This window comes from Spermophilus citellus, assembly GCF_964194105.1.
Source record: "Spermophilus citellus genome assembly, chromosome: 10".
NCBI classification, from domain to species: domain Eukaryota; kingdom Metazoa; phylum Chordata; class Mammalia; order Rodentia; family Sciuridae; genus Spermophilus; species Spermophilus citellus.
Genome location: NC_138197.1, coordinates 26,750,466 through 26,773,874, shown reverse-complemented (window position 1 = coordinate 26,773,874; position 23,409 = coordinate 26,750,466). Strand labels below are relative to the sequence as shown.

Here is a 23,409-nt window from a genome sequence, read left to right as displayed (position 1 = left end):
CACAGAGCTCCTGAGCCCATCATCACCTGCGCTGGTTCCTGATTCCCCAGGACATCTCCCAGGACATCCCTATGACTGCTCTGTTGAAGGGACCCTAAGGGAGGAGCACTCTGATACAGAGGAGGCAGAGGGACTCTCTGGTCAGTGAGTCCAGGGTTAGAGAACCCACTCCTCTGGTTTGGTATAAAGCCAGTTTCCTACCAAAGCAAACCTTTTTTTTTTTTTTTTTTTTTTTTTTTTTTTGGTGTCCGTCTTCCTCTACATTCCTTCCAACATCTCACTCCAATTTCCAAAGTGAAAGAAGAAAAGTCAGGAGTGAAAGGAATAGAACAGATCCTGAGCCATCTGCAGAATGCAGCTTTCCCAATGACATGAACCTCTGTCCATGGGCAGGACAATCCACAGAGCTCCAGAGCCCAGCAGGCAACTTCACAGCAACCTCACGCAAGAGATATGAACATGAGTCATGATTTATAAATGAGAACACTGATGCTTTGAGCAATGAAGTGATTTTCCCAGGAACACACAGCTTGGCCAAGCTGGGCTCAAATCCAGATTTGTCTCAGCCCAGCCCGTGCCCTTGGCCACTGTATGCACACGACCTAATGGTACAAATTAAACTGCAACCTAGAACACAGCAGCTTAGCAGGAAAGAGAAGTTGGAAAGAGGATGATGTGGCCTGGGACCGGAGGCACAGTGGGGAGGGGTGGGTGTCCCCCTTCTTTCTTCCATGGTTATATGGAGAGAGAAGGAGGGTCATCAGCAGACTGTCTATTTATGAGCTCCAGAAGTTTTCTGCGTGGACAGCCAGCTCCTCTCTGATCCCGTAGGAACCCCAGAGTCACCATCTGTCTGCATTGCCCAATATGGCAGCCAATAGCCAGACTGGACTTCTAAATTTAAACCTGTGTTAATTAAGGTTAACTAAAATTGGAGTATTCCGCTTGACAGTTGCACATTTCAAGCGCTCCATAGCCACAGGCAGCTGTGATGGACGGGGTAGGTCCAGTTCCACACCTTGGTCCTTAAAGCCAGGCACCCCCCTCCCCAAGAGGCCGCAAACTGCTGGACCCTGAGATGATTCTGCTGGTGGATGTCAACATGACGGGGCGTGTGGTGGTTGTCAGGGAAGCAGTATGGGGAGTGAGGGGCGTGTACAGAGGTGACTCAAACCCCAAGGGTGTCAGGCAAGGGGCTACGTGGTCCCAGAGGCCACTCTCCTCTCCAGCAAACACCTTCTCCTTTCTGCTCTTTTCAGAAGCGAGTTCTTTTCCTGACCCATGACTACTTCTTCACAGACATCAGTGACACGCCTTTCAGGTGAGGGACCCCCCGCCTTATTAGCAGGGGTGGGGGTGGGGTGGGCAGGGTGGAACATGAATACCAACAGCTCAGGGTAGAACTTCCGGAACTGAGGGATGGGTTTTCTCATATGGAGTTGGCAGTTTTGTGGTAATAGCAAAAGACCCAGGTCAGCATTCAGGGAAAGGTCTAGACCTGCTTTGCCCTTGTAGCCAAGTGTGCTGGTTCTGCACTCAAATTCCTGGTTTGAATCCCGACTCTATCACTTATAAGCTGTGTGACCTTAATCATCTTATTTAACCTCTCTGTGTCTTAGATTGCTCATCTGTGACATGAGGGTAATAATAATAGCTGCTTCTTGGCAGTGTTGTGAGGATGAAATGACATGATGTACTTAGAAGATCAGAGCAGTAACTTCTTGTAAGATGAAAGGATCTATTTGAAATATCTCCTAGGTTCCCTCCCACTGTACAAATATTTGACTCCAAGCATTAGACAAATTGGTAAACAAATGATCCTTATCTCTGAATTGCTTCCTTTCCCAATAAATTCCTGTCACCATGCCCTGACTGCAGAATTTTAGAATACCCAAGAAATTATGCAAAATGGCCAATGCTCAAGCCTCTTGTAATGTAATCAAAATTTCTGGGGTGGATCCCAGTCATTACGTCTTTTAAAGCTCCCAAGATTCAGATCTGACTTCTACCAGGAGAGGTGGGCATGGTAGGACTCACCAGGTGGGAAAGGAGTCTTCTAGTGAGACATACAGACCTTTCCACATTTCTGGGCCGGGGGAGGAGGGGACTGTGAGGTTCAGAATGTGCCTTGTTTAAAATGGGATCTGAGGGGCTCCTGGTCTGGAGCTTCCAGGGCTTTCTCAGGAGGAAAGCCCAATTTAAAAGTAGTGGTGCTGTCTCAGTTCCAGAGGGGACAACTTGTGAGGCCAAGGCTGAAGAAGGGGGTTTGACTTGCATGCTCCTTGTTGGGGTGAAGAGCTCCTAACCTGAGCTAAGAACCAGTGGGTGCAGTGGGACATTGTCGGGCACATGCTTCTGTGTGTCTTCTCTTCTCTCTGCAGCTTGGGAGTGGTGCTGTCTCAGGGCCACGGGGAATATGTCCTCCTGGGGAACACGTCTGTGGAAGAAGGTGGGTCAGGTCAAGGACCAACGGACAGGAAAGTGGGGAAAATGGACTCTCCCAGGGTGGAACCTGTTTGACCACCTCCCCATCCTCCTGCTTGAGAGCAGCCCCTAGGGGTGGTGCCACCAGGTAGGGAGGACATGTGTGTCCCTGATGCCCAGGACACACAGGATCTGCCAGTCAGCTGTCAAACGGTCAAAGCCAGGCTTACCACCTGTGCATGATCGGGTCAGGGAGGCCTTGCTGGACCAGAGGAGGAGGAGGAGGCCGCCCAGGGAATGCATTTTACCTGTCAGAAGGGCTGAGCGGGGGATGGCAGAGGAGGCTGGGAAGAACGTGGGAGCAAGCTGATGTGGTGCTGCTCACCTCTGCCCCCGGCTACCAGGGAGGCTGAGACTGGAGGAACCCAACCTGCCCATGACCTGCAGCTGCCTGGGCCCCTTGAGAGAACAAAACCTATATCCTGGGGCAGGGTCTCAGGGAGTCCTGGGAAGGAGTGGCCATGATGCTGTTTAGCACCCACATTCTGTACTTTCTTCCTGCTGAGCCCTTTAATGCATTCATCGCTTCATCATTCGGCCACCACCCCAGTCATTGTCCCCTCTCCCCTGGACAACCACAGCAGCCTCTAACTGGTCTTCCTGCCTCTTTCTTTCTCTGAACTTCTTCCCAAGGGATCTTTCTAGAAATACCAAATCTGACAGCATCCCTGCTAACCACCTCTGAATTCTCACTCCCCCTGCACCAAGCTCCTAGTTCTTCCTGTGTGCTGCGCTTTCTCCTGGAAGGCTCTCCTTTCTGACCCCACTCTTTACCCCAAGTTTACTTCAGATGACACTTTTCTGGGGGCTACCCTGCCCCTGCCCCTGCCCCAGCCTAGGTGAGGTTTCTGCTCTGTGCTTACCTGGAGCTCTGCGATGTTGGAAAGCCCTCCTTGTCTGTCTTCCACAGTCCCCCAGCCATCAAGCTCCCCAGCCTTCCCTGTGCCTTCTTCTTCCCTATGCTCATCTTCCTCTACCTAGATACTCCCAGGTTAGATTGCTCCAGGAGACAGAGAGAGCCATCCCCCACCCACTTCTGGTCCAGGGGCTTAGAGCCCTGGAGTCAGTTGGGCCTCTGTGGGTGAAGGAGTTCCCCTCTCTAAATATTTGCAGCTGTTTGTGGTCTGTGTCCATTCAGTACCCCTTCAAAGGTCTCCCACATGCCCTATTGGCCTTTCTATATTCCTTTCCTAAAATAAAATTTTTTAAAAAGTCCTTATTGAGCACCTATTTATGACCAAGCACTGGCAGGTGTCAGGAGGGCATTTGCTCATTTGTTCATTCAAAAGCATGGACTGAGCTCAGGTGCTGAGCTAGGCAAGAGGCTCCTGGGAGCATACAAGACAGACATGGCCCACTTCTGGGCTCTTGTCTGCTGGCCACTGAGCTCGGTCAGTTCCAATGGAGCCAATGAAGACCAAATACTGGTTTCAAAATATTAGCGCCTTAGAGGGAGATGCTAAGAGAGACTAGTCATGGCCTCCTCAAGGAGCTGCTGTCTAGGGGAAGCATTAGGACTTGTCTAAAATAACTAAGATTCCATCTGGAGAGGGAAGAGTGATGTGAAAGCTGAAAGAGAAGGAAAAGGTGGCCTCTGGCTGGCCGGGTGGCTCACGAAGACGTGATATTCATCCTGAACCTTGAAAAATAGGTAGGATTCAGACGTGAGGCCATGGGTAGAAAAAGCGTTCCAGGGAGCTGGGCCCACGTGGGCAAAGGCATGCCTGTGCAGACCCAGCTTGTTCCCCTGAGTGAGCCCCTCCTCTGGGCTAAGAATGAGAAAGACCAGAGCGCAGTCCTGCCTTCAGAAGCACATGGGCCAGTCCCTTCCACATACTCTGTGTGCACAGCCCATACAGCGGGCATCGTCCTGAACGTGCACTCTGGTTTCAGGCCTGCACGACCTGCTTCACCCAGATCTGACCGTGGCCAACGACTGGTAAGCAGGGAGCAGAGGATGGGAGGGAAGAGGAGGATTTTATATTGAGGTAACACAGACTCTCCGGGGTTCCAGGATCTACTGCATCACAGATATTGACCCAGACCACCGGAAGCTCAGCCAGCTGGAGGCCATGGTCCGCTTCCTGACGGGGGAGGATCCAGACCTGGAGTGTGAGTAGGGCCTGCCCATGCCCATGGAGGTCAGCTAGGCCTCTGGGATCCCACAGCTCAGGGCTGAAGGGAAGGGAGGGAATGAAGGGGGAAAGGAGGCTGCCACTCGGCCCTATCCCTGAGCACATGGAGGGCTTAGGGAGACTCCCAAAGAAAGGGGCACAACCATCTTAACTATAGGGCCAAGCTCTGGGGACTGTGGTGACGTCAGGATATCCCCATGTCATGGGCTGGGATCCTTTTAAGCCTCTATCAATTGAACATTGTTAAGGGCACCCCCAACCTGACAGATCTGTCCCCACTGCCACCTAACAGTGTGCCCCAGCAAGTGAAGTCCTCAGCTCTGTAGAGGAGAACCTTTGGCCAGTTGGTGCATAAAGCCCGTGGCTCGCAGGTGTTTTCTAAGCCTCTAAGTCTGAGGACCAACCTGAAGTTCTCCTGCACAAAGGCAGCTGGAGAGCTCACTGGGCCACACTTTCAGCAGGCTCCTCCGTCCTCTTGCCTGGTCACCTGCTACCTAGGTGTCCTCCCCATCTGCCTCTCAAGCCAGCCCACCAGGTTCCTCATTTGCTCATTCACTCATTCCATCAAAGAAATCTGAATGGAGCCTGCACCTTGTGTCAGGCTCCGAGGGAGGCCTTAAAGTTACAGAGACAACCCAGGCAAGGCCACTGCTGTCACAGAGCTTAATCTAGTGGCAAAACCAGACATTAATCTACTAGGCATATACAAGTAGATGTAAGTTGTTAGAATCATGATAAGCACCTTGAATAGGGTATTGCATGGAGAGAAACAGGGCCTGTTTGAATGGACAGGCAAGGCAGACCACCTTGTCAGGCAGTGTCACTTAGGCTAAGGATGAAAAAGAGCCCCTGAGTATCTTAGTAGAAGCTCCTTTGGGGGTAACAAAAATATATGAAACTAGATAGAGATGGTGCTTGTACAACATTGTGGACGTACTGAACACCACTGGATCACTCACTATCAATTGGTTAGTTTTGCACTATGTGAATTTCATGTCAATAAAAATAACATTTTAAAAGAGAGGAAAAGAAAGAGCAGCCCATGCAGAGTCAGACCAAGGGAACAGAATATACAGAGGTGCTTAGACAGGAAAGAGCTTGGCAAGGTCAAGTTCACAAACTGATAAAAGCCAAGGTGTCCTGCCAGTCAAGGAGCAGATGGAGGATGGGGGATGGGAGGGGGCAGGGGGCAGATCCCAACCTGATGTCATTGAGAGAGTCTCCTAACTTCATAGAATGTCCATATTAGAAAGAACCTTCGACATTATTCTGTTCTGCTAACATCTGTTTTGGAGTTGAAGACTAGAAGCTGAAAGAGGTGATTTCACTTCCTCAAACTCATGTGGTGGTTTTATGCATCCCAGATGCATGTTCACGAGGTGCATCTTGCTCCCTGAACTTTAGAAGGGCATGTGAGCTGAGGTCGTAATCAGGGGGCCTCAAGTGGCTTGGTTTCCTTTGGCTTTGCCCCCAGGTGATGAAGAGCTGGTGCGAGAGGTGCTGTTTGACGCGGTGGTGACAGCCCCCATGGAAGCCTACTGGACAGCGTTGGCTCTCAACATCTCTGAGTAGGTAACAGGAGAGGCTGACGGTTCCCAGGAGGAAAAGCAGCCAGGCCTATTGCAGGCCCCCATCTTTCCCTTGGCTGAGTCAGGGCCCCTCCTACCACCTGGCTGGCAGCTCAGGAGCACCCACACCCTCTGGCCCAAGATGAACATGAACGATGACGAAGACAGGGACACGTGGGGAGGGGTGTGGGGTGAGAACGACCTTCGCACAGCCTCAGCAAGGCAGGGGCTCGGCACAGCTTCCACGCACAGCCCACGCTGCTGCCTGCTCCTGAGTTCAGGTCCCTTGAGGCACAGGTTGGTATCCCTACCCCAGGACAGCCCCCATTCCAAGAACCCCTCTCTCTGGGTTGGGGTCTAGCCATCAGACCTCATTAGCTAAAGTGCCCTGGTAAGAGCAGCTCAAATGGGTCAGAGCTTTGTTTCCAGTAAGTAAGGTCACAGCATCCATGAACTTGACCTCAGTGTTTCCTAGATCCTTCGGTGTCTGATTACAAATAAGTAAGTAAAACATGGTTGGAAAGAGCACTTTTCACTCTATAACTTTTTGGGTATAATTTTGAATCCTGTAGATATAAGTTCTATACAAAATTAAACCTGAAATAAATAAAGAAAAAGAATTCAGTAGCCCAAGCACTAAGAACTTCCTGTTTATGAATCCATTTGCTCCTCACAGCAAGCCTGTGATATAGCTGCTATCATTACTCTCATTTCACAGGCATGGTCATACTGAGCAGCTTACCCAGGGTATTATACCTCATAAACAACCCAGCGGGAATCCAGCCACCAGGCCCTTCTGCAAAAGGCTGGACCCCGACGTTTGGAGAGGAGGAGCATGATCTTCCTCTTTTCAAGTTCAGAGATGAATCACAGATATTTTTTAACATTGAGAAACATTGAGGAGCAAATGTTCTTCGCCAGGTTGTGCGTTAGGAAAGATGACCTGGGAAATGAATATGAAATAATATAAAGCTAAGGAGAAAGATGATACAACAGCCTCTGTAGATGCAGGAAAGGGATTTGAACAAGTAATAGTATCCATTCATGGTTTCAAAAAATACTTGATAAAAACAAAGCGGGCCTACGATTAAAGTCAGAATGTTAATAGGGCTTGAGGCTCTCCCACTGAAGACGAGAACAAGAGAAAGGAGGCCTTCCCCCACCCCGAGCCACAAGGTCAGAAGGTGCCATCAGACAAGAGAAAGCACTTAGAGGCAATGAGGGCTAGAAAGGAAGAGGTAGAATCATCTCTATTTAAAGATGATACGATTAGGGCTGGAGATGTAGCTCAGTGGTAGAGTGCTTACTTAGTATGCATGGGTCCCTGGGTTCCGTCCCCAGCACTGCAAAATCAATAAAGATAACAAGATCATACACTTGGAAACTCCAAAAGGGTTAACAGGAAAACTACCGTGGCCAACAAAAGAATTTAGTAAAGTAGCAGGTTATAATATCAACATTCAAAAATGAAAGAAGACATAACGTGCAAAGACAAATCTATTTAAAAGAGCAAGAAATAAAATGTAATAAATTTATAAGAGTATAAGAATATATAAGGCATATACTATAAGAACTGTCCAAAAACCTATATAAAGAAAATTATGAAACACTCCTGAAAGACACAAAAGTAGACTTGAACACATGGAAAGACATACGGTGTTTTTGAATAGGAGGACACAACATTAGAAAGATGTTAATCCTCCCAAGTTAATTTATAAACTTAATGCAATCCCAATGGAAATGCCATCAATATTTTTCTGCATCCAGATAAATGGATTATAAATTTCATTTAGAAGAATGGGCAAGAATAGGCAAAAATCTCTGGAAAATAAAAAAGCAATGAAGCCAGAACAACCCTGCCAAGGTACTAAGACATATTACAAAGCCTCTACGGTGTATGAAGTGTGGTACTGGCATGCAAAACGTCAGGCAGACCCAGGGGACAGAATAGAAAATTCAGAAATTTCGTCTGCATGCATGTGGAAATTTAGTCTATGACAAAGCATCACGTCAAATCAGTGAGGGGAAGATGGGGTTTTTTCATAACTGGTTTGAAAGCCATATGGAGAATGATAAAATTGTGTTCTTTTCTTGTACCATACACCTGGATGAAGTCCAAGTGACTCAGAGATTTAAATGTAAAAAATAAAAAAAATGAAACTATATAAGTACTAAAAGAAAACATGAACTAGTTGCTCTAAAACCTAGGAGTGGGGAAATCTTTCCCAACAATGACTCAAAATTCAGAAGCAATAAAGGAATGACTAATAAATTTAACAACATAAAAATGTTTGTATGGCAAAAATAAAAACATAAGCAAGGTAAAAAGAGAAATGACAAACTGGAAAATGTTTACAATTATGAAACAGATAACGTGTTGGTTATGTTGTATATTCATGATAAATAAAGAACTTCAAAAATAGAGAAGTGAAAGACCAACTATTGCATAGGAAAAGTGGTCAAGACATACGAACGGTTCATAGAGAAAAAATGCACTTATTCCTTACATAAATGAACAATACTCAACCTGTACCAAGGTGGTACTTCTCATCCATTAAATAGATAACCATCTAAGATTGTCAGCATGTACTGTGTGTGAGATAATTAGCAAAATTATGTATACATTTAGCTTATAACCTAGCAATCCCAAAGACACAGGAAGTTATCTCAAAAATACACTGAAAGAGATGAGAAGTTGTACACATAAGTACCACTTATAGCAATAAGAGATTGGAAACAACCTAAATGCACACCAGTTTATTTAACACTAGTTAAATAAACTATGGTAGATCCATACAATGGAATACTTACTATGCAACTATAAGAAATGATACATTTGTCTATATGCTGTATGGTATTATTTCTAGCGATAGAAAAAAGGTGTGCTTAATCCCCCTCACCATTTATCTAAAGAAAAAATAAAAATATATTTTCAAAATTACCTACACAGGTATACATAGACATGTAGGTATATACATATTCATTTTTTGTTTGTGTTTTACTTGTTTTTTCAAACTTTTAAATTTAATTTTTTTGTACTAGGGATTGAACCCTGAGGCATTTTACCACTGAGCCACATCCTCAGACCTATTTATTTTTGATTCTGAGACAGGGGCTTGCTAATTTGCTTAGCGCTTCACAAAGTTGCTGAGGCTGGCCTTGAACTTGTGATTCTTTTGCTCAGTCTCCCACATCACTGGGATTACAGGTACGCACCACCACACACAGATAAATTAATTTTTAACTGACACAGAAAAACTGTAGATTTATGGAATACCATGTGATGTTTTGAAACACATACATTGCATAATGTTTGAATATCCATTGCTTCAAATACTTATCCTTGCCTTATGGTTAAAACATTCAAAATCATTTCTTCTAACTTTTGAAATGGACAGCACATTGCTGTTTTCTGTAGCCACTCCACTGCTCCATTGTACACCAAAACTTTGTGCTCTTAACTACAAGTTCATACCCATTGACCAACCTCTCCCCATCTTTCCCCACAACTCTCCCTGGCTTTGGTAACCACCACTCTACTCTTCACAGACATATTTTTTAATGAAATGAAAAACCAAGTAAAAAGTCAGGGGCAGTGGTGCATGCCTGTAATCCCAGCAACTCAGGAGGCTGGGGCAGGAGGATCGTAAGTTCAAAGCCAGCCTCAGCAACTTAGTGAGGCCTTAAGCAACTCAGTGAGAGCCAGCCTCAGCAACTTAGTGAGGCCTTAAGCAACTCAGTGAGAGCCTATCTCTAATAAAATATGAAAAAGGGCTGGAAATGTGATCAATGGTTAAGTGCCCCTGGGTTTAATCCCTGGTACAAAAAAAAAAAAAACAAAAAAAACAAGATGTTACTCTAGGAAGAATGAAAGAACATGGGGACAGATATATATATTACATTTTCTCTGCATATGTCTTATTTTTAATCTGGACTTTGGAACCCTGCAAAGCTTTATATAATTATGAAACGTTTAAATTTAAAAATTAATCTAGGGGTTGAGGCTGTGCCTCAGCGGTAGAGTGCTCACCTGGTGTGTGTGAGGCACTAGGTTCAATTCTCAGCACCACATGTAAATAAATAAAATAAAAGTCTGTCAACAATGAAAAGTATTTTTAAAAATAATCTAAAAAATCAAAATCAAATAAAACTACTAAACCTAATTATGTATCAAGCTCATGAAATAACGACACAGGGAAAGTCTTTCAAGGGGCATTAGAACTCTAAACACTAAATAAATGAAATCTTAAACTATGTTAAGTAATTACAGTGTTAGAAATTGTATTGGCATTGTTATTAAAAATAGGAGGTATGACAAATTTTATTATATTGCTGTCATTAGAAAATTTTCAGCAAAAGAAAAAGATATGCAAATTTTAAATTAATTAATTAATTTTAATTAGTTATACATGACAGCAGAATGCATTTTCATTCATCGTACACAATTGCAGCACAAGTGTTTTTTCTCTGGTTGTACTTGATGTAGCGTCGCACCATATGTGCTGTCATACATATACCTAGGGGAATAATATCCATCTCATTCTACCATCTTTCCTGCCCCTATACCTCCTCCCTTCCCCTCCCTTCCCTTTGCTCAATCAAAGTTCCTCCATTTTTCCCATGCCCCAGCCCCCATTATGGATCAGCATCCACTTATCATAGAGAACATTGGGTCTTTGGTTTTGGAGGATTGGCTTACTTCTCTTAGCATGATATTCTCCAACTCCAACCATTTACCTGCAAATGCCATAATTTTATCCTCTTTTAATGCTGAATAATATTAGATTGTGGGCTGGGGATGTGGCTCAAGCGGTAGCGCGCTCGCCTGGCATGCGTGCAGCCCGGGTTCGATCCTCAGCACCACATACCAACAAAGATGTTGTGTCCGCCGAGAACTAAAAAATAAATATTAAAAATTCTCCCTCTCTCTCACTCTCTCTCCTCTCTCACTCTCTCTTTAAAAAAAAATAATATTAGATTGTGTATATATACACATTCCATTGTATATATATACACAACAGTTTCATTATCTATTCATCTATTGAAGGGCATCTAGGTTGCTTCCACAGTTTAGCTATTGTGAATTGAGCTGCTATGAACATTGATGTGGCTGCATTACTATAGTATGCTGATTTTAAGTCCTTTGGGTATAGACTGAGGCGTGGGATAGCTGGGTCAAATGGTGGTTCCATTTCAAGTTTTCTCCATACTGCTTTCCAGATTGGTTGCACCAATTTGTAGTCCCATCAGCAACGTATCAGTGTGCCTTTTCCCCAACATCCTCGCCAACACTTATTGTTGTTGTATTCTTGATAACTGCCATTTTTACTGGCATAAGATGAAATCTTAGAGTTGTTTGATTTGCATTTCTCTAATTCCTAGAGATGTTGAACATTTTTTCATATATTTGTTGATCGATTGTATATCTTCTTCTGAGAGTATCTGTTCAGCTCCTTAGTCATTTATTGATTGGGTTGTTTGTTTTTTTGGTGTTAAGGTTTTTGAGTTCCTTATATGTCCTGGAGATCAGTGCTCTATCTGATGTGGTGTGGCAAAAATTTGCTCCCACTCTGTAGGCTCTCTCTTCATCTCATCGATTATTTCTTTTGCTGAGAAGAAGCTTTTTAGTTTTAATCCATCCCATTTATTAATTCTTGATTTTATTTCTTGTGCTTTAGGAGTCTTATTAAGGAAGTTGAGGCCTAATCCCACGTGATGAAGATTTGGGCCTACTTTTTCCTCTAATAGGCGCAGGGACTCTGGTCTAATTCTTAGGTCCTTGATCCACTTTGCTTTGAGTTTTGTACATGGTGAGAGACAGGTTGAGTTTCATTTTGCTGCACATGGATTTCCAGTTCTCCCAATACCATTTGTTGAAGAGGCTATCTTTAAGAGATGCAAATTTTTAAAATTAAAGAAGTTTTATATAATGTTAAATATGAATTGGAAATATCAATTTGAACCCAAGACATGTTTTCTCTTAGAGAATTAGAAAGAATATCTTTGTCTTTTACCTGAAATGGTTGCTAAAGATCTCTCCACTGAAAGGACTAGCCTCAGTGAACGCCCCCAACCCCAAACTAGATTCAACACTAGTCCTCATTAAGATGAGCCTCATTAAGATGAGTCTTGGAGGGAAGGCAGGGGATGTGGGGATAAGAAAAATAGTAGAATGAAACAGACATTATTACTGTATGTATGTGACTGTATGACCAATGTGATATATTACAATATGTATACTCAGAAAAATGAGAAATTATATCCCATCTATGTATGATACATCAAAGTATAAAAGTGCATTCTACTGTCATATATAACTAATTAAAACAAATTTTAAAAAGAAAATTTAAAAAAAATAAATAAAAGTGAAGTTCCTTCTGCAAAGATTAAAAACTGAGCGTTTTGGAATAAAAACATTTAAAAAAAAAAAAAGAAAAAGATGAGTCCATGGAGAAATTTCTGATTCCAGGACAGGGGAAGTTAAGTAGATAAATGAACCCAGAACATCTTGTCATGCTAAGAAGTAAACCATTACCAAAGACTAATGAGATTGTCCCCAAAAGATCTCAGAGCCAATGTGAAGAGGCCTCACAGGCTAAGATTGGGATAGTGAGAGCAGCAAAAAGAGCAACCATAGTAGGTTAAAACACATTAAACATGTTCAGATCCTTGGGTTCATAATCATACTGGGAAAGAAAAGGAACCTCATAGGTCAGCTTTGGAAGATGTTAGGAAAACAACTCATTCTAAAAACTGGTAAATAAACAAAAAATAGCAATTATTTATTATGCCTCTACACAAATTGTACTACAGGACAACCAAATATTGATGAGGGGAAGTTTTTCTAAAATATAGAAAAAATAAAGATGTATACTTTGTACAACCCTTTATCAATCAGATAGTATGTGTCTCTGGATGGGGAGTGCACCACTTGTATGAATCAGCTTCTCTTTACCATAATAAAATGCCCAAGCCAATTAATTTAAAAGAGAAAAGGTTTATTTAGCTCTTGGTTTGGGGGGTTCCAGTTCATCAGGCAGCCCCATTGCTTTAGGCCTCTGGTGAGGGCAGCACATCATAGCAGAGCAAACTACTTATATAATGAGCAGAAAGCAGAAAGAGAGAGACACCAGGGCCCCCACAATCCCCCTCAAAGACACACCCCAATGACCAACTGTCCTCCCATGAGGTCCCACCTCTTAAATGTCCATAGAACCTTCCAATAGTGCCACCCTGGGCATCAAGGCTTTAATACCTTGACCTTTGAATGTCATTCTCCAAACCATAGCAACCTATAAAAGCTCAAACCTGAATCTAAGCAGGACCCCAAGTCTAAGTGCCAGCTTATAAGATGTACAAGGTACAGAAGAGCATGCTAAATAACACCAAAGCATCACAGCCAAATCCAGAGTGTGAGAAACTCCACAAGACAATGACCTTGTTTGTTCAGAAAAGAAATTGCAAGGAAAAGAGAAGCAGAGAATGAGAAAGGAGAAAGGGAATCAGGTTAAAAGACAGTGATGACTGCTAATGGTGTGGAGTTTCTTTTTGGGGTGATGAAAATGTTGTAGAATTCACAGCGGCAATGGTTACATAAGCACTCAATTGTACACTTGAACTAGGTAAATTGTATGGTATGTGAATTAGATCTCAATAAAGACAGACCGATGACTGAAGAGAGAGATCAACCAGTAGTTAGATTCTGGTTCAACCAAACTTCAATTGGATTATCTGATGATATTGAGAAGCTACAGAGCCAGGCATGGTGACCCACATTTGTAATCTCAGTGGCTTGGGAGGCTGAGGCAGGAGAATTGCAAAATCAAGCTCACCTCAGCAACTTAGTGAGGCCCTAAACAACTTAGCAAGAACCTGTCTGTAAATAAAACAAAAATGGCTGGGCATGTGACTCAGTGGGGAAGTACCCCTGGGTTCAATTCCCATTACAAAAAAAAAAAAAAAAAAGAAAAGAAAAGAAATTATAGGATTTTTATAAAGGTATGATAATGACATTGAAGTTTTTTTCAAAATTTATTTTATTTTAATGATAGAAATTAAAATACTGATGAAATATCTGGGATTTTCTTCAAAATAATGTCGTCAGTTGGAGGGGCTATAGATGAAACAAGAAACTTGATTACTTGATTACTGTTGAGACTGAATTGTGGGTGAAGAGCTCATTAGACTTTTGAACAGAGACTGCCATCCGGATGCTTTCTGGAGACACCCCAAGGGCCTGACTCAGTGGGTCTATTGCCAGACACTGGTATCTGTGATGTTTAAGACCTACAAAATGCCCAGGAAAAACCTACAGGAGCCCTTCTCTGCAGCCCTGAGGTCGGGGAGAGAAGTTTCCAGACCCTTCTACTCAGTGACTTTCCACACTTGAGACCATCCAGTTCCAAATACCTACCATCCATGGACACTGCATGGTGCCACCTCTTCCCACGACCTCCTAGCCTCAAGGAAAAGTGCTGCCCTTGGCGATGCTTTGGCATTGCTCACCTTGATGCTCAGGAAGCCCACAGACCCAGGCACCAGAGAGAAATGGGGTCACCGCTGCCCAGAAGTTGGGCTTAGAACAAGAATATTGACCGAGTCAGAAGTGATGGCCTCCACCCTGGGTCATTCCCTTTCATTCTCCTGCTGTCATTCTTTGCCTGATGGTGTTGAGACTGTGAAAAAAAATTAATTCCATTGAGCCACCTTATGGATCATTCTTTTTTCCAATCTTTTCTTCCTTGATTTTTTTATTTGTTCTTTTTAGTTATACATTACAGTAGAATGCATTTTGACATATACATGGAGTACAACTTCCCATGCATGTGGTTGTACATGTTGTGGAGTTTCACTGGTTGGTGTGTTCATATGTGAACATAGGAAAGTTATGTCTGATTCGTTCCACTGTCTCTCCTTTTCCCATTTCTCCTCCCTTCCCTTCATTCTCCTTTGTCTAATCCAGTGAACTTCTATTCTTCCCTCCCCTCCCCCATCTCATTGTGTGTTAGCATCTGCATATCACAGAGAACATTCGACCTTTGGTTCTTTGACATAGGCTTATTTTACTTAGCATAATAGTCTCCAGTTCTATCTATTTACCAGTCATTGCCATGATTTCATTCTTCTTTGTGGCTTAATATTCTATTGCCAAGTTAGAAAGTCTACTGGGACTTCTCACGGATAGAGACAGTGCCTGCTCCTCCTTCCCTCATATTCCAATCTCATGAGTAATAAGTGGAAATGGCTTTACAATTGAGAGAAGCTGTGGATGTGCTGCTCATGAGAAGTTACCATTCCATGGGTCTCAAGATGAAATCTGTCTTTCTGGGTTCCTCTGCTCTCCAGGCCCAACTCTCCTAAAGCTAGAGGAGCCAGATTTGGCAGAGCCAAGACAGGGTCAGGAGGAATACCGAAAGAAGAACAATGCTGCCTAGAAGCTGGGGGACCTGATATAACAGTGGGACAAGGAGTCAAGGGCATCTCATGCAACTCCCCAAGAACTTAGCCTTCCTACAAAGTTCCCCCTAAGCCAAGCTAGGAGAGGCCCAGAAAGTCCTGAAGGTCTTTCCTGAGCTCTCTGTGACCTTCTTGGAGACCTGCTGTAGCAGCATCTACATGGTCATTCCTCTTGCTTTGCTTGCCTCACAGTGAGTCAGAGCAAGGAGTGGACATGGCCTTCCTGGGCACCCGGGCTGGCCTCCTCAGAAGCAGCTTATTCGTGGGTTCCGAGAAGGTCTCCGACAGGTGAGTCCTGCTAGTCACCCCAGTGAACATGATCCCTGCAGGGTGGGAAAGGACAACATTCGAGGGTGTTCCATGGCACATGGCTGGACAGAGGAGAGACTTGGTTTCGATATGCTGGGACCTGGGAGTCCAGGATGGGCAGAAGGGTTAGATTTACACATTGAGAAAACATGAAGAGTTACTATTCTACCCCAGCTTGGACACACCTGGAGGACAGAAGTGGTCCAGTCAGGCAAGAAAGCAGCTATGTCCTTGAGCTTGGGAAAGTTGAACAGAGATTTCACTCAGAGGGAAACCCAAAATTGTTTTCCTCTTTAGGACCAGTCTCTGTGTGATGGACACAGTCGCTGGCTGTGTCCCCTCCTTTGTAAAAATTTTTTCCACCTAAGGGAAGAGGGGCTATTCCTGGGGCCCAGTATGTATGGTGCTTCCCTATGGCAGTTTTCTGAACAATCTATGCCCCACCCCCCGCTTTTTTAGTAAATCATTAGATTCTAACTCTAATCTGATGGACTTCCAGATGGAACACCCTGGGGGTCATGGAAGGCTAAGGATTCTAAGCCAGTAATTTTCAATAGGGGGCTGGGGGGTGTGATTTTGCCCCCACTGCAGGGGGCATTCAGCAATGTCTGGAGATATTTTTGGTTGTCGTAACTAGAAGAGATAGGGATTTTGCTACTAGCACCTACCAGGTAGAAGCCAGAAATGCTGCTAATTATTCTGCAATGCACAGGATGGCCCCTACAACAATTATCTGGTTCCTAGTGTCACCTGTGCCAAGGTTGAGAAACTCTGCTCTAAAAAAAGCCAGATTCTGGGAGAACCCTGTCTGCAGGGGCCCAGGTACTGCCAGGAGGGTGGGAGTCCAGAGTAGGGGTGGGAGTGGAGGTGAAGGAGCAGCGCCACCTACTGCTCTGCAAACCAGGAGACTCAGACAGGTGAGGGCCACCGGGTACCTGGAGAACCGCAGAAACCTGACCTCCGGATCCGGCTTCCCATCCACTCCCTGCTCCTCCTGCTAATTCCAAGCATACTCAGGCACCAAGCGCCATCTTTGAGCTTCTTCCAGGACTCTGTGACAAATCCACACTTGCTAAGCAAAGCTGAAGCTTTCTAGGAAAACAAATTAAGTTGCTCTTCCCTCTCCATTCCTCCTTCCTTCTCTTCCCACTCCCCTCATTCTGAGAGAGTTGGAAAGAGGAAAACGGCTGGCTATCTCAATGACTCCCGGCACCCCTCTAAAGGGCGTCTAAGAATGGAAAAAGGAGCTCTCAATACAGACAGGATTTCCCCAGGTAGCAGAATACCTTTGCCTCCTGCAGACACAATCACCACGAAGGGCTGCAGGTGTACTGCACGATCCCTAAAGGACTCCTTTCACCTAGACCGTGGTGTGATTGGCAGCCCAGGAACCGTGCAACCAAACAGATCTGCTTCCGGAATATGCAAAGCCGTCATTCTCAAAATCAGATATCAATACCCCACCTTGTGGATCAGCCAGGGCCACTTGAATCTCCCACCCCCACCCAGCCTCTCCCAGCCTCCCAGTCTGCTCTAGACCAACACTCCCTTCTGTAGGCTGCTGAGCGTCCAGGGAATACAAAGCCATAATTAGCAAGGTAAAGCTGCTCAGAAAAAGGAAACCAAAGCATTCTGAAAAACCTAGAGGCAATAACTTCTAAGTAACCATTTTTGGGTAACGTATGCCCCTCTTATTAGTGCTGTGATAGAACTGATGGAGGTTGACTGTACAGCCATGTTAGTGAAAAAGAAGTTAAGCTGTATTCAAAAGAATTAAACCCTTCAGGCAAAACAGTCTGCATATGTCCTCCTAGGACAGAACCCATGCTTCTTCTAATTACTGATGGACCATCAGATGTGATATTGTTTTTACTTCCTGACAGGTTTGCTGGGGAATAGTATCTGGAGCAATACTAATTTAGGGGCTACTGCATTCGGTCTACCTGCAACTCTGCCAAAACAGAGAGGAATTGCTATCTTAGCTCAGCCAAGATGACCTTGTATGGAAAAAGGAAAGAGGGATAAATATATTCCCAGATTTGGAGGAAGTGCCAAATCTTCCTCTTTACAGGATGTTCCTGATGCCTGATGATGAGACCAGTGTGTTCACGATGAACAACTTCCCTCTGTGGTATCGCCAGGCCTCCGAGCAGCCTGCTGGTAGCTTTGTCTTCAATCTGCGCTGGGCAGAGGGACCAGGTAATCCACACCCGTGTGCTTTGGAGCTGTGACCAGGATGGGGATGTTTTTCTTCTGCTGTGCCCTTAGTGGAAAATGGGAATGAAATATGGAACAGAACATCCAGATCACCAGGGTTTCCTTCCTACCTTCCCTCCTGACCCACATTAACAACTTGAGAAAACTCTCTGAGCCTTCCCATGCTTTGGTCCCTGTGTAGAATGTAGGGCTGGTCATTCCCAGGCCAGGAGCCAAAGTGGTCATTTAAAACTCCAGCATGGAATAAAGAAAAAGATTTAACCCAAAAGTCAAGAGAGTTAGATTCTAACCCAAATTCCAAATATGAGATCAAAAGGGTTGATCACTAAGATTCTTCTATTTCTAAAAATCTGAGTGCCTTTGAAAGTTCCTCAGACTACGCAAATGAAAGTGCCAGCTTTGTCTCGTTGGCTGTACTTAGCTGTACTTAGCAAGTCTACAGGGCCACCATAACTCCTTCTAAACAAACAAGAAGCAACTGGATCTCTATCCCTTGGGATCACCCAGGAGCAGCAAGGCAGGTACCCAGGATATAAGGAAAATAGCCAGGACAGGTCTTCACAGAGTAAGTCACAAGTCTCTACAAGGACAAGGACCAAGTGGAGTCTAAGAGCTGCTGATATCCAACTCTCAGCCCTGCCCCCTGTGGAAAATGGCCAAGAAGAGAAAAATTAAATGACTTTCAAAAAACACTAAGAAAATCACAAAATGTTTAGAACCAAGAAGGACCTTACAGTCTGCCTTGCCTTAGTCTTTTGATTGTCACTTGAAGAAATTGTGTGGCTAGAGTGAGGGGAAGGGATAGAAGGGCTTGTCCAGGAGCCTACGTGTTTGTGGCCGAAGAAGCTCTCCACCTGGTTCAGCTAAGAAGCTGAGCCCAGCACAGTGGAGCCAGGGGCCTACAATTCTCCACAGTGCTGATGGGGTAAGTAGGAGGCAGAGGGAGATGGAAAGAGATGATGGACTGGGTGTCACCTCAGAAAGCAGTGTCATATCTCCCCTCAAGGATGCCCTTTTACCAAAGGTCTTCCAACCACCCTCCTGCCAAAACCATCCTCAGGCCTCATGATGAGAGCTGCCCTGGGGCTGATGGCTAGGGAGGCCCAAGTTCCCAGGGGCTTCTCCTGGGGGATGCAGATTGGGAAGGTGGACAGTAAGGAGTCTGCCTCTGTGTGGAAGGCCTCCTCACCCTGCACTGTGCCTGCCTCTCCATCCTGTGCCTGCTGTCTCTACCCATGTTCCAGCAACTAATGTGCTTTACAAAACACTTTCCCACACAACTCATTCGAACTGTATAACTCCATGAAATAAGAGCTGCTATTATCCCTTGTCTTACTTGGAAAGAATCTGGTCCCTGTGATCACCCCCAGATTACACAGCAAGGAAGGCGCAAAGCAGACTAGAACCCAGGTCTGCCTCTCCAAAGTCCAGGCCTTTTAACCATAATGAATATAAGGCAGGGAGCAGAGAAGGCAGGGAATTTTTTTTCCCAGTGCAAGCCCCTGAGGGAGGTTCTCAAAGCCAAGGTGAAGTTCCCCTTTCCACAGTGCCCACCCCAAAGCAGAGAAGAGCTCCCTGCCCTGCACAAAGGTCTCCTCTACGAGAGGTTCTCATTGAGGCCCTGAGCCCTGCCCCTAGCCATGGTGACTGGCTCCCTCCTGCCTGCATTGTCACCAGGTGACTATGGCTGCTGGCTGATCAGGGAGCTTTATGTGTTGGTGAGGTAGGAGGCTGGGTGGGTGGGTGGAGCTGAGCCATAAGAAGAGGGAAGCAGGCAACCCAAAAAGGGGGACTGCTGAGGGGGGAGGAGGAGCTCCCTCCCTCTTCACACCCTTGTGTACTTGCCAGGCTCATGCACACAGACACCTCTGCACACGCCCATCCACCCCCAAAAGAAAGAAAACAATTTCATTCTAACGGGGCGGGGAAACCCTGAGGAGGCAGAGGAGAAGGAAAGAGCTGGCTTAGGGGCAGTAGAGGCTCCCTGTCTCTCCAGGATGGCACTGGTACCCTTTGCCCAGGGCCTGGTGGGCGAAGCTCTGCCCACATCGAGCTGCCTTTGGCAGCCAGCGCCTGCAGAAGTTGCCGGCCCCAGCAGCCCCACCAGTGCCCAGGTAGCTCAGGCCTGGTACTCCCCCCTTCCACATTCCACCTCTCCCTGAGCCAGCCTCAGGTACCCCACCAGCACTTGGTACCCTGCTTATTCACCCAGGCACAGACCAGGTAGCCACTGTGACCCAGGCAATGGTATTGCTGATGTCCCCAGAGACTGGGTCGTGAGGGCCACCACACCCACACCTGGGTGTTTCCTACAAGCATATACTGGCTAGAGTATATTTCAATAGAAACTCTCTCCTAGAAAACCAGCTGCAGAGCCCAGGGAATACTGTAGGGGGTCAGGCATATTGGCGTCTTCTAAATGTTTCTAGAAGCAAGATGAGGAAGGCGGCTTCTGTGTCTATTGGGATCCTTCTGACTGTGTTATGGCCAATTTCCAGAATCGAGAACAGCTTTGCGTATTGTAGGTTCCTAGAATTAGAGTATAATTTTAGATTTCTGTGAGATATTTGGTGACAGAGAGGTGTGATGGGTAATTGTAACAATATAGCAGATACGAGAAACCAGTGGTTAAGTCCCATTACAACTGTCGCTGCTGCAGTAACAGCCTCCACCCGAGGCTCCCAGGAGCTGTTTGTTTGAGGCAGCGTTTGCTACCAAGACGTTCTGACAAAATAGGATAGCATGTGATAAAATTTTGCCTGTTCTTGGAACTCTTAATAATGCAATTTGACCTGTAGAAAAAGAGTGCTTTGGAAAGCCAGTCCAGAGTTGTGGACAGATAAAATTAAGAAGCCCAAAGTCATATAGTGGCTGCCCCCATTCCAGAGCCAGAAAGCTCTGGAAAGTGCTGCCCTCTAAATTCCACACCTGTGGTGGCCTTCTAAAAGAAGTGGGTAAAGCAACACAGGAAAGCTCTCCTGCCTTCAAGAGACTGGCAGAATGTTCCAGAAATGCAGTAACAAGACGGAATGGTTGTGGCAGCTTGGTCACCACTAACCAAGATTTACAGAGCACCTCGCATGTGCCAGACGCCATCTGTGTCGCTCATCCCAGGCACTGTGCCTCCTGAACAGGACTGTCAGCATCACCTCTGACTCATGGTGACTCATAGGAACAACCCAGGATCATCAAGCACCCAGTCCCAGAATACGGCCTGTCCCTTCAATCAGAAGGAGCACTGGATGCAAGTCAAGCCTTCCAAGGAGGACCCGTGCTGAGAGGAGGGGCCATGGCAGGGTTCCTAAGCAGGTGCTACCTAGAGCTTAGGAGGGCAGCGAGCAGCCAGAGACAGAGCAAATACCACTGTGTCAGTGACACCAATAGCATGCCATCATTCAGGCAGCCAGAGGCCACATGTTGATCTGGCAAGTTCAGATCTGCACACAGGTGACCCTTGAAGGTACCCTGCAGAGACAGGTGGTGAATGGCAACCTCCTGTCACAGCAAGAGACCACACGAGCCTTCCACCCCTCCGCACCCCCACCATTATTCAAGCAATGTCCTAGCAGAGTGTGTATATTTTTCTTCTACACAAGTCAGGGTAAGGGATCAGCCTACCCCACTGCTCCTCCCTGAGTACCAAGAAAATGACTCGCTGATTTTCATTTCCCCAGAGGGCCCCGGTGAACCAGTGGCAGTTACGGCCAGCACCGCTGTAACTGTGATGGTGGACAAGAAGACAGCCATTGCAGCAGGTAAGAGCTGCCCTTGGTGCCACTGAGGCCAGAAATTTGTGTGACAATGCAAGAAATATTTACACAGTGATGACAGGAAGACCCTGTGTGTGATCTGCTGGGTCATAGGCTCCAGCTGTAAGTTTTTCCAGGTGAAATGTGAGAAGGATGGAAATGGAATCTTCCTAAGTCATTTGTTTATAAAACCATAAAACGAGACCTCAAAGAATTCATGAAGCAAGTAAAATGAAGCCCAGAGAGGTGAAGAGATGTGCTCAAGATCACACAGCACAGAGACTGCAACACTGACCTCTTTCTCACATTTCATAGGTTGCTTCCCTCTTCCATTGCCTTGGGTTCCAAGACTGAGCTTTTGAAATAGATCCCCAAAGCTCAATGTTATGCTCAATCCGTACCAGACACCATGGAAACCTCCTACCAAGCACTTTCTCATTTAGTCCTCAGGGTGACTTCATGACAGCAATGTTTTTGGCTCCATTTTACAGATGAGGAAACTGAGATACAGAAAAGTTATTTGCCCAAAGTCCCACAGCTAAGAATTAATGAAGCTAGAATCTGAACTCAGATTGCCTGTCTTTAAAGATTAAGATCACTATGTGATGCTGAATTTGTCCCAACTTATAGAACGAGAGCACCCAATGACTTTGACAAGCTTCTCCTGACTCTGCTGTTTCTGGTGTTTAAAAAAGTCTTTGGTGTCTCTGCCTCATCTAGAACTATCTGGCCTCTGTGATGAAACCCTCCTGACCATGGTTTCAGCTCCCATGTCCCTGACTCAGCTGTATTCTGAAAAGTTGTGTGATCCATTGGTCACTGGGTGTTTGTGGCATTGACGACCAAGGCTCCATCAGCCTGGCTGCGGAGTGTCTGACCTGGCCAGGTGGGAGGCCCCCTGTGGCAGGGCTGGGGCTGGGGCTGGGGCTGGGGCTGGGGCTGGGCAGGTAGGGCTGGTGTATTTGGTCCTCAGGCTGAGTTCAGGGCAGAAAGCACAAGGGGCAGACTGGGATCCATCCTCCTGCCTCACATAGGGTGCAAGGCTGTCCTGAGTCAGGTCCTAGGCTGCTTGCCACTCTGGACTAGGAGGTAGGGAGAGAAAGGCTCACTCTGACTTTGCTCCATGTTGTCACAAGGAAATTCATGCATCACTGGTAGTCTGTGACATGTCCCCGACTGTGGCTCTCAGAAGGGACTCAGGACAGTCCAGCACCTTTCTTTCTGTAGCCCCTAGCACACAAGTCCCAGTCCCACTTCCAGACCAAATGTTAAACCTAAACTTTTCTCCCTAAAGACCATCCTGTGGCCCCGGCAGGGCTTGTGTCTGCCCGCCTCCCACATGTGGCCTTCTCAGCTCCTCCACCCCTAATGACCTAGAAAGGAGAAAGGGCATGGGGCCTGGCTGCTGGCTGTGCTTTCCTGCACTCTCCAATTATTTGATATCATTTTTAACTCAGGGCTGAATTAGAGCCGTGAGGGGTTGCCATAGAA

The 23,409-nt window shown here is 45.7% G+C and overlaps 1 protein-coding gene across 1 annotated transcript in view; it reads left to right on the top strand.

The window, feature by feature from the left end:
- The window catches only part of CACNA2D4 (calcium voltage-gated channel auxiliary subunit alpha2delta 4), a gene marked incomplete at its 5' end in the record, with an annotated part of 108,020 nt that overhangs the window by 40,425 nt on the left and 44,186 nt on the right, over positions 1-23,409 (top strand). Inside the window, 8 exons of the mRNA XM_081310768.1 lie at positions 1,260-1,321; positions 2,382-2,449; positions 4,378-4,423; positions 4,499-4,596; positions 6,094-6,187; positions 15,836-15,931; positions 18,024-18,151; positions 21,844-21,924. Coding sequence (XP_081166894.1) covers positions 1,260-1,321; positions 2,382-2,449; positions 4,378-4,423; positions 4,499-4,596; positions 6,094-6,187; positions 15,836-15,931; positions 18,024-18,151; positions 21,844-21,924 — 673 coding nt within the window. The remainder of the gene's footprint in view (positions 1-1,259; positions 1,322-2,381; positions 2,450-4,377; positions 4,424-4,498; positions 4,597-6,093; positions 6,188-15,835; positions 15,932-18,023; positions 18,152-21,843; positions 21,925-23,409) is intronic.